The sequence below is a fragment of the Telopea speciosissima genome, chromosome 11, assembly GCF_018873765.1.
Source record: "Telopea speciosissima isolate NSW1024214 ecotype Mountain lineage chromosome 11, Tspe_v1, whole genome shotgun sequence".
NCBI lineage: Eukaryota > Viridiplantae > Streptophyta > Magnoliopsida > Proteales > Proteaceae > Telopea > Telopea speciosissima.
This window is the reverse complement of record NC_057926.1, coordinates 46,043,077-46,054,792: the sequence shown is the minus strand read 5'-3', so window position 1 is coordinate 46,054,792 and position 11,716 is coordinate 46,043,077. Positions and strand designations below refer to the sequence as shown.

Here is an 11,716-nt window from a genome sequence, read left to right as displayed (position 1 = left end):
ATTCCGAAGGACTGTTAAGAGGCCGTAGGCCTCGAGGCCCGGTCATGTAATGGATCTGTGATAGAAGTATATCCTCCAGATTCCCAGGTTATGTATTGGAGTTGTGGTAGTTTTGTTCTCGTTTTCTTTCATTATTATTTTCTTAAGGGTTTTTGTTTTTTGATTTGTTATGGATGGTCAGCTACGATTATGGAATGAGGTTTAGAGCAATTTCATGTAACAGACCCGTCTAACTGAGATTCTTTTGACTTACTAGGTTGTGCCTATTTCTTCTTACTTTCATTTTTCTTTTATTTTCCACCTTTCATTTGTCTTTTTTTCTTTTTTGCTTTTTCATTTCTCATCTTATTCTGCATCCCTTGTTTTGCATCTCTTCATTCCCCTCTTTGTTTAGACCTCAACTTTACTTGTTTTGTTTGGATTCATTTAGCCGATCCGTTAAGCTGGGATAATGCTGAGTTTGTTGTTTGTTGTTTTAGAGCAATTTCAACTCGACAGTTTTGACCTCATAATGATGACTATCGGTGAAAGAGTTCGCCCTTCGCTATGGGTGAAGGAAAACTCGATACTATCTTTTAAATGCTTTCAATCCTTTCATAGAGCATGTTTTGGTGGAAACCAAATCTTATTTTTATAAGCTTACTTTATCGGTGGACATGTCTTTTAGTAAAATATGGGTGTGAAGGCTTTGACATAACCAATCCAATGAATCTATTTACTCTACCTCAATAGCTTACTTATGTTTTATGGATAAAAGAATTTAGATATCTATCGAAGCCCACTGGCGAGCTTGGAACACCATCCATCGAATCAAGTATATAGCAAATGCCTTCCGGTCCACCTCCTTTCCTTTTTGTTAGAGGGATGGAAATCATTGTGCAAACTGGCTAGCTAACTCTATACACTCTCCATCTGAGATCGAATTTTGTATAGATTCCACCCCCCCCCTTCTTGCACCATCTTATTTCCAAAGATGCTGCAGGGAAATTTTACTATAGGATGTAAAGGTCTGTTTATTAATTAATTTTTTTCTTTTTCCAAAAAAAAAATAAGAATTTAAATATCTATCAAAAACATAAGATAAGGAGATAGTGAAAAAAGAAAGGAGAACATTAAGATCAAGAGCTCAAGGACTGGAGGAATCAAAGGGACTGGTGAAACACAAATTGCTAGCTAAGTTTTAGGATTATCTCTACCAAATAAGGTAGACGAGATCGTTGCAACTCTCACTTTCTCTCTCGGATCTGGCTCCTCTCCAGGGAGCTCAGCACCAGGGAGTGCCCAGTGGGCATCCAAGGATTGGGCTGTGCTGCACACATCTTGGCGCATGCCTAGGGATGTGTGTGACACAGCCCAACGGCTGGATGCTCCCTGGGCATGTTGGGCTCCTTGGAGAGGAGCTCAATCCCTCTCTCTCATGGAAGGAAGTAGTGAAGCACACACACACACACGTGTACGTGTGCTTGCATGCATGTCCGTGTGTGGATGAGTGTGCATGCGTATGAGTGTGTTGGGTGTGTGGGCATGCCATTGTGTGTGTGTGTGTGTGCCTATTTGTGTCGTATGTTTTTATGTGGGCATGTGTGGGCATGCATGTGCCTATGTGCGTCCATACATCTGCATGCACATATGCATGCCTGTGTGTGTCTGTGCATGCGTGTTTGTGCGTGTGTCGAAATGTGCGTTCGTGCGTGCACGTGTATGTACGTATGCATAAGTACACGTGTGTCCGAATGGATTGCATCTCAAAAGAAGGAAAAAAAAAAAAAAAAAACTTCAATAATAGCACAGCGGACTCCCTGGCAAGGAGGGTGATGTCCGTCACATGTAGGACATCCTGGCCCATCTCCTCTCCTTGGCTATCATATCTTTGTAATCTCGATACCGAGCGTTGGACACGTTTCAATAAATACTCCTCTTTTCACCAAAAAAAAAAGACAAAAAAAGAAAACTTCAACATAGGACCTACACGCCACACATGCACTTTTGACCTTTATACGTTTTAGAGAAGACAGCTTTGTAGCGAATGCTCTAGCAGGCTTTGGAGACTCCTCTCATTGAAATCAGTTGTGGTTCTTTTCCTCATTTTGAATCTATTTACTATAACAAAAAAAATACATTTTAGACAATGTCAAACTATTGGTCATCATTTATTAATACTTTTTTTTTTTTTTTTTGGGTAAACCATCATTCATTAATACTTGACTACTTGCAACTGTGTTTATAATTTGACAAAAAGGTTTTGTATACGGTCGTGCATGATGCATGTTTGTGTTTTCAATCATTGGATGAAAATGATCGTGTATAATACACAACCTTACTTACAACCATTGGATGAGAATGATTATGTATAATACATGACCTCTTATCCCTATTCAATGGTTGTAGACATGGTTGTGTCTGGGAGTGTAGGATGCGTCCAGACACATGGAGGTGGGTAAAATAACCGCCCCACCCCCTAAATGACCTCTAGGCACTGCTCCTGTGCGGTCCCGAACAGAGAACATCGCCCTTAATTTTATTGTAATAATTGTCTAAAAAAATTGATAGATAACGTCAATAAATAAAAAAAATTTAAATAAATGGATATGAAAGTCAACATTAGATTCAAAAATCTAAAAAGTAAAATATATTAATACAGAATGTAACCTTAGATTGACACTAAGACGAAAGCATAGACCCAACATTTATTTCAACGTCAAACACAAACCACTACCTCAATCACTCCCAAATCACAACATTTCCATCTCTTTAAAAGTCAAAAAGCCAACCTAAATCTAAAACCCAATCTCTAATCTCCAGAAAATTCATCGAAGCAGAAGATTAACTCCCAATGAAATAGAGCAACCCGCAAGTCCAAGCAATGATAAGGCATAGAATTCCCTGTTCAAATCCACAAAACCCAGAAAGAATAATAAAAATCAAACCCATTTACAGAAAATCAAAAACTCAATTTTGATTTGAAATCTGATGATTCAAATTTCAAAAACTCACCCTCTCAAACGATTCTTGGGATCCCCAGAAGCATAGCCATTGAAGTAGAAGTATCGACCAACGATGTAAAAAATGCCAAGCCCAGCTGCAACTACAGGGTATTGAAGCCCTCCAAGCAGAAGCAATACAAAGAACACCGGCATAATCTCCAGTGAGTTCTGGTGTCCTCTCTGTAACCCATCATCCCCATCGAATTTAATCCTCAAAACCCATTAAATGAAATCGAAAACCCAATAAAAAGAAATGAAATTTAAGACAAAAGATGGATCTTTTTATATAGAAATTGAACCTGAACACAGTTGAAGAGATTGGCATCCTTGTTATCTGATTCAGCGTATAGGGCAGGATAAAAAACTTTATACCTGTAAAAATCAACAACAATTAAAGGGTTTTGCTTGATTGATGAAATATATATTATAAATTCTTCTTTTCATTTTGAGAAAGGAAGAGTTGATTACTTCTTCCGGGCTTTGCCGACTTGGAAGGCCATCCAGGAATTGAAGAAGCCATAGAGAACGAGCACCAGAACGACATAGCCGTACTCCTTGGGCAGCAAATCAACCACAGAAGCCATTTTCTCTCTCGATTTTTCTTCTCTGATCTGAGAGTCGAATTCGATGTTTTCTCGATTCTCCGTAGCTTGGGCCCTTTTATCAGGTCGGAAGAGACGACTTACTTGGGTAGCAAGTCTAGATTTTCTCCATTTTCTATTATTTTTAACAGAAGTTTCTTAAAAAAACCATTTTTAGTTCTCATGTTTGATAAGTACGTGCGTAAGAGAAAAATCTCTTTGGGCTGCCGGCGTTGGTTGTGTCTTGGGGTGCAAGTTTGGCCCTGTTGGCCCGAACGTGCTCTGAGCCCGAACAGGGCCTGGGCTGAGATATCCTGATCCTGAGGGCAGGTCAAGGCTGGCTATGTTTGACCCTAAGTAAGGGTCGGGTCGAGTTAGGGTTGAGCCTTCGACTAAGCCTGGCCCGGCCCAGTCCGACCCTGTTTAAGTTATACTATAAAATATAGATTGACATTATAATATATATCATAAACTTTAGACATCACACACACATTATTACATAATATATTATATATGAAAGTAATAAGTGCTATAATATATTTTATTATAATATTATTTTATGTAAAATTGATAATTTTCTCCCCGGTCTAGCCCAACCCATGCATCTATCTCTTTCCCACCCCACAATCAAGGCCAAATAGGGTCAGCCCGGCCCGACCCTAAGGGCGGGTCAGGGTTGGGATTTTTCAAGCCCTGACTTAGGGTCGGGTTGGGCTTGGGCCCAACTACGGGGACTCAGGGTTGGGCTAGGGTTTTAAAAAGCCCAGCCCAACCCGACCCTATTGCAGCCCTAGTTGTATCAGCAGCAGCTCCTCTCTCTATTCTCTTTCTCTCCTCATTGCATGGTTTAAACCTTTGGGGAATCGTTTTCTGCATGGGAACGTAGAGGCCATGAGATCGCGGCAGCCAATGAGATTGCGTGTTGGCACATTGGGATGGAAATTCTATCATTCATGGGGGTGGGGTGGTCATTTCCATCCCCAATGTGTCTGGGGATGGCCATGCAGGGAACTTTTTTCCAAAAAACCTTTTAAGGTATTAGTATTACATCGACTGATACGTATCGTCGTTGCATGATACTGATACCTAACCGATCTCATTATGGTTAAGTATATTAGTCATGGTATGGATTTGATCAACCATGAGCCTTATTACTATTTTTAGTAATTCTATTCTAGGCAAATTTACATTTCAACAAACAAAAAATTACCGTTTATTACACATTTATTGTAATTTCGTTGTATTTTAAAAGTTTTCATTTTTCATCTTTATATTTTTTGTAAAATTTTAGATTTAGATTTTCAACTCATCTACCAATGACTGAACCCAAAAAAATGATACAGTCTATATTGGTAAGGCCAGTTCAAACCACATATATAGGACTGAGTTTCCCTCCGTCCACGGTAAATGAGATCCAATTCACGAGAAGCAAGAAACGGTATTTTAGAACATACTAAAACCCTTGAAGGGATTTATGAACCTTAAGATGAATCCTCTCCTTTTCTTTATTTGCCTCATTTTATTACCACTTGGTGGTTTTTATATCCATTAAGAAAACAGAACCCTTCGCCAGATGAAATCAAACTTATACAAAACACATCAAATTTTATTAGAATGGATTAGAGTTCCTTGGACAAGCCGCCTTAGGTGGTAATTTTTTTCCGTCACTCCACCCTCCACCAACTTTGTGTCAGCATGCCAAGTGGGAAATTCAAACCGTTGAATAGAAACAGGAGAAACTGCATAGTCAGTGGTAGTGTAAGAATATACGGACCTAGGCGTCATTATGCCTATGCCTAACGAAATGTAACACTTGACTATTTATCACTTGCCACTATGTGGGTTGCACTTTAAACAATAGTTGGATTAGTTCTTAGAAGGTGTTTTGACACTGACACAATTCTTATTTATTTACTTATTTTTTTATAGATTATAAAAAACGTAATCAAAACAAACATTATACTCAGGGGTTCACCACTTCCGTGATCTTATATTTCAAAAAGTCCAAACTCAATTGTATGGTTCATCATGTATTGAATAATTTTTATTATCATTTCATATATTCAAATTCCAAAATTATTGAATCGCAAATGAGTTTTAATTATGTTCATCCACTTTTGTTTGATATGTGATGGGGTTTGTTTGGGTTCAAAATTTACACAAGTAGGGATGGATGCACTCAATACCTGCTACATGGTAGAAAATCATACCTGAATTGCCGAGTTGGATCCATCTGAGAGAAAACAGGAAAAGAAATCTGGGCATTATGACTGGTTTCATTTTCGAATTAGGATGAGTAGCTGGATTAACACTGTAGATGCATCAACTACAGAAATAGCCATCAGACATGTTAACTAATGATCTACAAAGAATAAGAGATCAACAGTAACATATTATATTTGTGTTACCTTCCATGTTTGCCATCATTGTACAGAGAGAGCATCTGAAATAATACTAGTTTTGTGGTAAGATTAAGATTCAACTAGGAGGGGAAGCTGAGGCTATAGGCTTACAAGAAACCCTTATATGGTAATAATAGTTTAAGTCTTATATGGTTTAACAATTAGACACTGAGGAATCCTTGTGGCTTTCATTTTTTTTCCTGAAGTCATCGAACAGGTCAGAAACCTAGGAATTACAGAAATATTAAGGACTTTACTAAGTTAAAGGAACAGTCACACCTGCAAATATATGAATAATGACAACTGAACATATGCAGTTATTACTTCTTTCAAGTTGACACCTTCACACAAAGTTAACTTAGGTAACTTAAATTAAACATTAGCTAGGAGTTTCAAAAGCTTACCCACTCCCCAAATGTTTAAAAACTTCTGAGATTTTTTTCATTACTCAAACAGAACTTTAAAATTTCAATGACTTCCTAGGGTGAAACATTCATGCTGAACATTTTTGCGAGACAGATTTCACTGGCCCCTGCCCAAGTTTGCATGAAGACACTGGGAAATCCCTGTTTTGGCAGATACAAAAAAGAAAAAGAACTGAAGGATGGGGTTCAACTTGCTTAGAATTTACCAAAAAAAAAAAAATTTACAAACAAATAAGCCATTGATGAAAGCTACATATACAAAAAAAAAAAAAAAAAAAAGGAAAAAACATATTAGAGGGAACAGGAATGAGAGCAAGAATGCATAAAATTACTTCTTTCTTTTGCCCTTCTTTCCCTTCTTTGACTTGGTACTTCCTTTCCCCTTCTCGTTTTCTTTTTCATTTTTGCTAGTCTTTTCAGCTTCTGATGGAATACTTTCAGTTGAAGCCCTTTTCTTCCCCTTCTTGGACTTGGTATTTCTCTTACCCTTGCCATTCTTTTCTTCTCCCTTGCTGCTGTGATTTTGGGTTCCTGAGGCAACACCATCCTGTGATGCCTCACCGAGTGTGTCTGAGTTACTTTGCAAGAACAGGGAATCCAACAAATTCTCGAGTCTTGACCTCCTTTCACTCAACTTTCTAAAAAGTTCTTCGATTGTTGAAATATTATTCTTAAGCTCTTCATCACTGGGGAAAAAAAATCAAACATGTTCAATCAGAAGGAAATGAAAATTTCAAAGCCTCAGCAACCAAATAAACTGATGAACCAGTAAAATTATTTCGGCACCATTGGATATAAAATTCTTGTTTGTTTAGTAGTTAATTTTTTTGTTGAGCTGTATGAAGCAAAATAATCATTGGGCGTTACTTGAATGCGTCAATCACTTGAATGGGTTTCAGGCTCAGACCAGAATGAAACAACTGTACGAAACAATGAAGGCTAATGTACCAAGCAAACTATTCCAGACTCGGTTAAAAGCTTGTGAAAGAGATTAATAAACACTTTTGGAGGTAAATTACCAATTTCAATAGCCATTCAAATAAACAGCATAGTCAAGAAAAGGTGACTGCAATGATGTAGCGTAAAGCAAGACCGGATGCACACAACACCCGCCCACCCGGCCAGACCCAGACCCAGACCCACACCGAAGGGAAGAGATTGAAACTAACCGCATGTCCAAAGCAAAGGAGAGCTTAGTCAAATCAGCAAGCATGTGTTTTGCTTCTTCAAACAATTTTAAATCTTCATTTGGATAGTTATTCTTCTGCCCCAGTTGGGTTATAGCGAACTCCATAATGCAAATAGATTCCTTCACTGACACCTGGGAAAAGAAAAGGAAACAATTTATATGCGCGTTTCATCTATTAAATAAATAACATGGATGCATTTAAACATAATACCTTGATCTGTGGGATTTTAGAAGCCAAGCTTGTAGCATTCCCATAATCTTCAAAAGTTTTCCAAAAATGCTGATATATCATTTGCAGATCATTTTTTTCATTTTCATCTTCCCCCTCAATGATTGGATCCACCTTTCCACCTAACTCAGCGGCAGAAGAAAGTTTAACATTGTTCCCCTCATCTACATTCACAGCTAACCTAGACTGAGATGGAGGTTCAGCAATATTCTTTTGATCAGTTCTCTCTGAAGAAAGATCTTGATTACATGAAATAATCCTTTCTGCTTCAACAGAACAAATTTGACTTTCCACATCTTCCAAACTCTTAGGGTATAAAACTCTTAATAAATCCTCTCTGCATTGGATGGCCCCCATATCTACATGTATAGCATCTGAACATAAAATTTCTGTACAATTACCTCCTGAAATCAGTACAAGGGGATTCTCAATAGTTTTAAGTGCTTCAGCTAGCACATAAGAAAAATTATGCTTCCGTCTTCCCTGAAGTATCCCATAGAATGCATGAGGTAGCTCACGGATAATGTCATTCCTACTTAGCAGTTTATAAAGTAAACCAAAATGCCTCCGACGGTTAAGACAAACTAAACTAATCACTACAATCAATCTTAACACAAAAACTGGATAATAGTCCTTGACGGTGAAGTTGGACTTCTTAAGCCATTCAAATGTCACGCGCTTGTCAAAAAGAAGTTGCGCGATTTGTCCAGCAATAAAATCATAAGAATTTTCCAATGATGCATGCACATCAGTAGACCGACGAATGCTTGACTTAGCATTCCACTCTTGGCAAGCGAGCGACTCAATAATAGAAGATTTCGTTGTGAAAAAATATCTTTGGCAAGAAGATGCCCAATACAAAAGGCGCTCAACAAGATATATGTAACAGTGAGGTGACATATAGTCAGATTCCATGTTCCAGGTCACTCTGAAAGCATCTTCCAGAGCATGTTGAAGCCTGTGGACTAGAGAAATCCGTGCAAATCCTGACCCCTTGTTTTCTTTCAACTCCTCAATGAATGCTCTCCAAGGCGCCTGCACACAAAATCGGTTTGCGATCATCTGATACAGTTCATCTGTTAGATCTCCAGATACAAAGATCAGCATCACCACCCTCCCAAATTGCCCATATGTTGGCCTACCCTTCAAATTGATGTTATCAATTATAACATCTTTAAGTAAATCCCTAAAAGGCGAGGTCTCCCTCAAGGCAATCAAATTCTCTGTCATTGCTTGCCTCCAGTCCTGGGGGAATAGAATATTCAAGAAGCGCTCTCTACATGACGCAAGGAACTTCTGAAGTTCACGTAACCGGTGTTTCCGTACCAGAAAGTCTGACTCAACTAAAAATTGTGATACTTCATACATGTGGAGGACAACAATCTCTTGGCAAAATATTGGGAAAAAATTGCGCCTAGCGAAATTATAAAGGGCTTCCAGTCTTTCCAATACTTTAATACCGATAAAGGACACTTCTGAACACCAGTGGCTCCTAGCAGCAGAAACAAACTGCTTCAGATTGAGACCAACCAAGTTCGCATTTCTCCAAAGTGTTCTTTCATCAATTTCCTTGACCCAATATGCATCAGAGTTGAGCAAAAGGTGGAGTATATCATGATTATTTTCCTGCTTTCGGACACCCAAATAATCGAAACAAAGCTGTCCATGGTCCATATATTCATTCTTATGGAGGGGTGATCCAATAGACTGGAGGTAATGAAATATGTTTACAACCATGCCCTTCCAAAAGTTCCAAAAATAAACTAGTGTTTCAATAGAGACCTGGTTCCTGCAAATGGTGTTATACACATGATTCTTCTGATCCAGGAGGACTTCCTGTTCCCACTCATATTTAGAGGGTTCTGGCCGAAAATGAAGATCAAGAATCTTCCGAGTACAGAAATATTCACCTAATAAACTTCTGCATTCATGGGAAGCACTTAAGGATTCTTCCATTTCTAACAAGCTGCCCTCCTGGTTTAATAATATGGTTGCTTCCACGCTGACCATCCCATAGAAGAATTCTGATTTATCTTTCGCAATCAACTTGGCTTTCATTAAGAGATTTTCCATCTGAAGAAAATGGTTTGGTGGCCAGCCTTTGCTTCCAGATCCCCAAAGAGACATCCCAATGACATAAAAGAGAATCAGCCTCGATGCATCTTCAAAATATCCAGCCTTACCTAGCATATCAGCCTCAAAAAGAATATCACCTTTCAGCTTTGCAATGCTGGCAGCTTCAAAAAAATTCCCAAGTTCTTCCTCCAACAGCATAAGCTCAGTGAGGTAATGCCGTGACCTCAAGAAAGTGCGAATTGAATCAATAGAGTTAAATTCCCTCACAGACTTCATCATACTTTTTGTATCTTTAAGCTCATGATAGTAACTTGCACAATTCTCGAGGAAAGCTTGTTCGATTTCATCCAATCCTTGACTTTTTGCAACCATATCAATGGCAGGAGTTGAATTTTCATTCCAACATTCAATGAAGCGCAGTCCCATGTCAAAGAGTTTTCCATTGGTGCAAGCAACTAAGCACTTTGAGAAATTGTTGCCCCTAGCATATACATCAGCAGCAAGACTCCAACATTTTGCCAAGGAAAAACAGTCGCCAGCAATCTCAAGCCTTGATTCCCCACATTTCTCCATATAAATCATACCTGTATCAGTAGGAAGTTACAAAATAAGCATCGTAAAGAGTCACAGATCAGATATCTCCTACAATAAGGACAACAAAAGTTGGTTAGAGATAAAATAAGGCTTGCATACATGGTTAGTTACAATGCAGTTAAAGAGTCACAGATCAGATATCTCCTACAATAAACTGAAATAAAGGATATGATTGTAAGAAACTCTTTTGATAACCCAATTGACAAACAATACTTCATACTTTATTCTCCACCAACAATTCCTCGCCTCCCCCCCCCCCCCCCAAAAAAAAAAAAGAAATCCTTGAAAGATCAAAGTTTTTAGCAGAAACTCTTAAATCATGTAAATGCACCACATGTAAAGCCATTGCTAGGCAGTCGCTGCTAAAGCTCAATATAATTTCCAATTAGAAACTATATGTATCATCATATATTCATATATCAATATACCGGCGCAATGGCAATGTTGCTCCATTGCAACCTGGTGGTAGCAGGTATGGGGAAACAGTTTCTCCGTGAAGCCGGGGTACAGCTTTGTACATATCTGCCCCTCCAAAGACCCTGCAATGGAGGGAGCCTCATGCATTGCGTACGTCCTTTACATAAGACTGAATGAAATAGATTCTTGCCTTTCAAATCTGGAAATGTTTATCATATTAAATGCATAAAAAAGGAAAAGCATCAGAGAATCAATAATCCATGGTACAGCATACAGAAAATGGCCACAATGCCAATGAGTAAGCCAGACACTACAGTTATTCAGAAGACTTCAAAATGATAATGGGTTTCAATTCTTACCAAGATAAATTGACCCAATATTAGTGATTAGTACCACAATAGTGAAACTTCTTATGCAAGAACAGGTTCTGCTGAATTTATGATAGAAAAAAAGAGAAAAAATGATATATGTCATCAGCTTGGAATTTTAAAGCAAATCATGTTAGTAATGGGTGTTTCACAATTGAATGCTAGATTTAGGTATTCCTACCTGGGTACTGTTATTTTCTTGAACTACTACAGCAAACTGCATATGTTAACAAATTTTTAATATAATTAATTTCAATCTAGGAATGCTGTTCCGAGATAGCTATTTTTCTTTTTGCTTGCTATGCATTTCATATGGGAATTGAGACAATAAAAAATATTAATATAAGGAGGAGGCATTAACAAATTGAGATCCTCACAGTAGTTGAAATCCTGAGAAAGGCCACAAAACTCTATGGAGAAAATTGAAGATCTGGTAAGCAATAATGTGATT

At 38.2% G+C, this 11,716-nt stretch overlaps 2 protein-coding genes across 4 annotated transcripts in view; both read right to left on the bottom strand.

Moving 5' to 3' along the window:
* Positions 1 to 2,687: 2,687 nt before the first annotated feature.
* Positions 2,688 to 3,673, bottom strand: LOC122646815 (microsomal glutathione S-transferase 3-like). The gene is made up of 4 exons (XM_043840419.1): positions 3,453 to 3,673; positions 3,284 to 3,356; positions 2,995 to 3,164; positions 2,688 to 2,883 (listed from the first exon to the last, which is right to left on the bottom strand). The coding sequence occupies exons 1-4, from the start codon at positions 3,566 to 3,568 to the stop codon at positions 2,808 to 2,810; spliced, it is 435 nt and encodes a 144-aa protein (XP_043696354.1). The 5' UTR covers positions 3,569 to 3,673; the 3' UTR covers positions 2,688 to 2,807.
* A 2,884-nt stretch (positions 3,674 to 6,557) lies between these two features.
* The window catches only part of LOC122646811, a 35,296-nt gene continuing 30,137 nt past the window's right edge, over positions 6,558 to 11,716 (bottom strand). For 2 of the 3 annotated variants that reach the window (XM_043840411.1, XM_043840412.1), the window contains exons 12-14: positions 7,793 to 10,470; positions 7,562 to 7,713; positions 6,558 to 7,078 (exon numbers count right to left, since the gene is read on the bottom strand). In XM_043840411.1, the coding sequence (XP_043696346.1) occupies positions 6,721 to 7,078; positions 7,562 to 7,713; positions 7,793 to 10,470 (3,188 nt within the window). In that variant the 3' untranslated portion in view covers positions 6,558 to 6,720. Of the gene's footprint in view, positions 7,083 to 7,561; positions 7,714 to 7,792; positions 10,471 to 11,716 lie in introns of all 3 variants that reach the window. The other variant, XM_043840414.1, reaches the window with a different exon arrangement.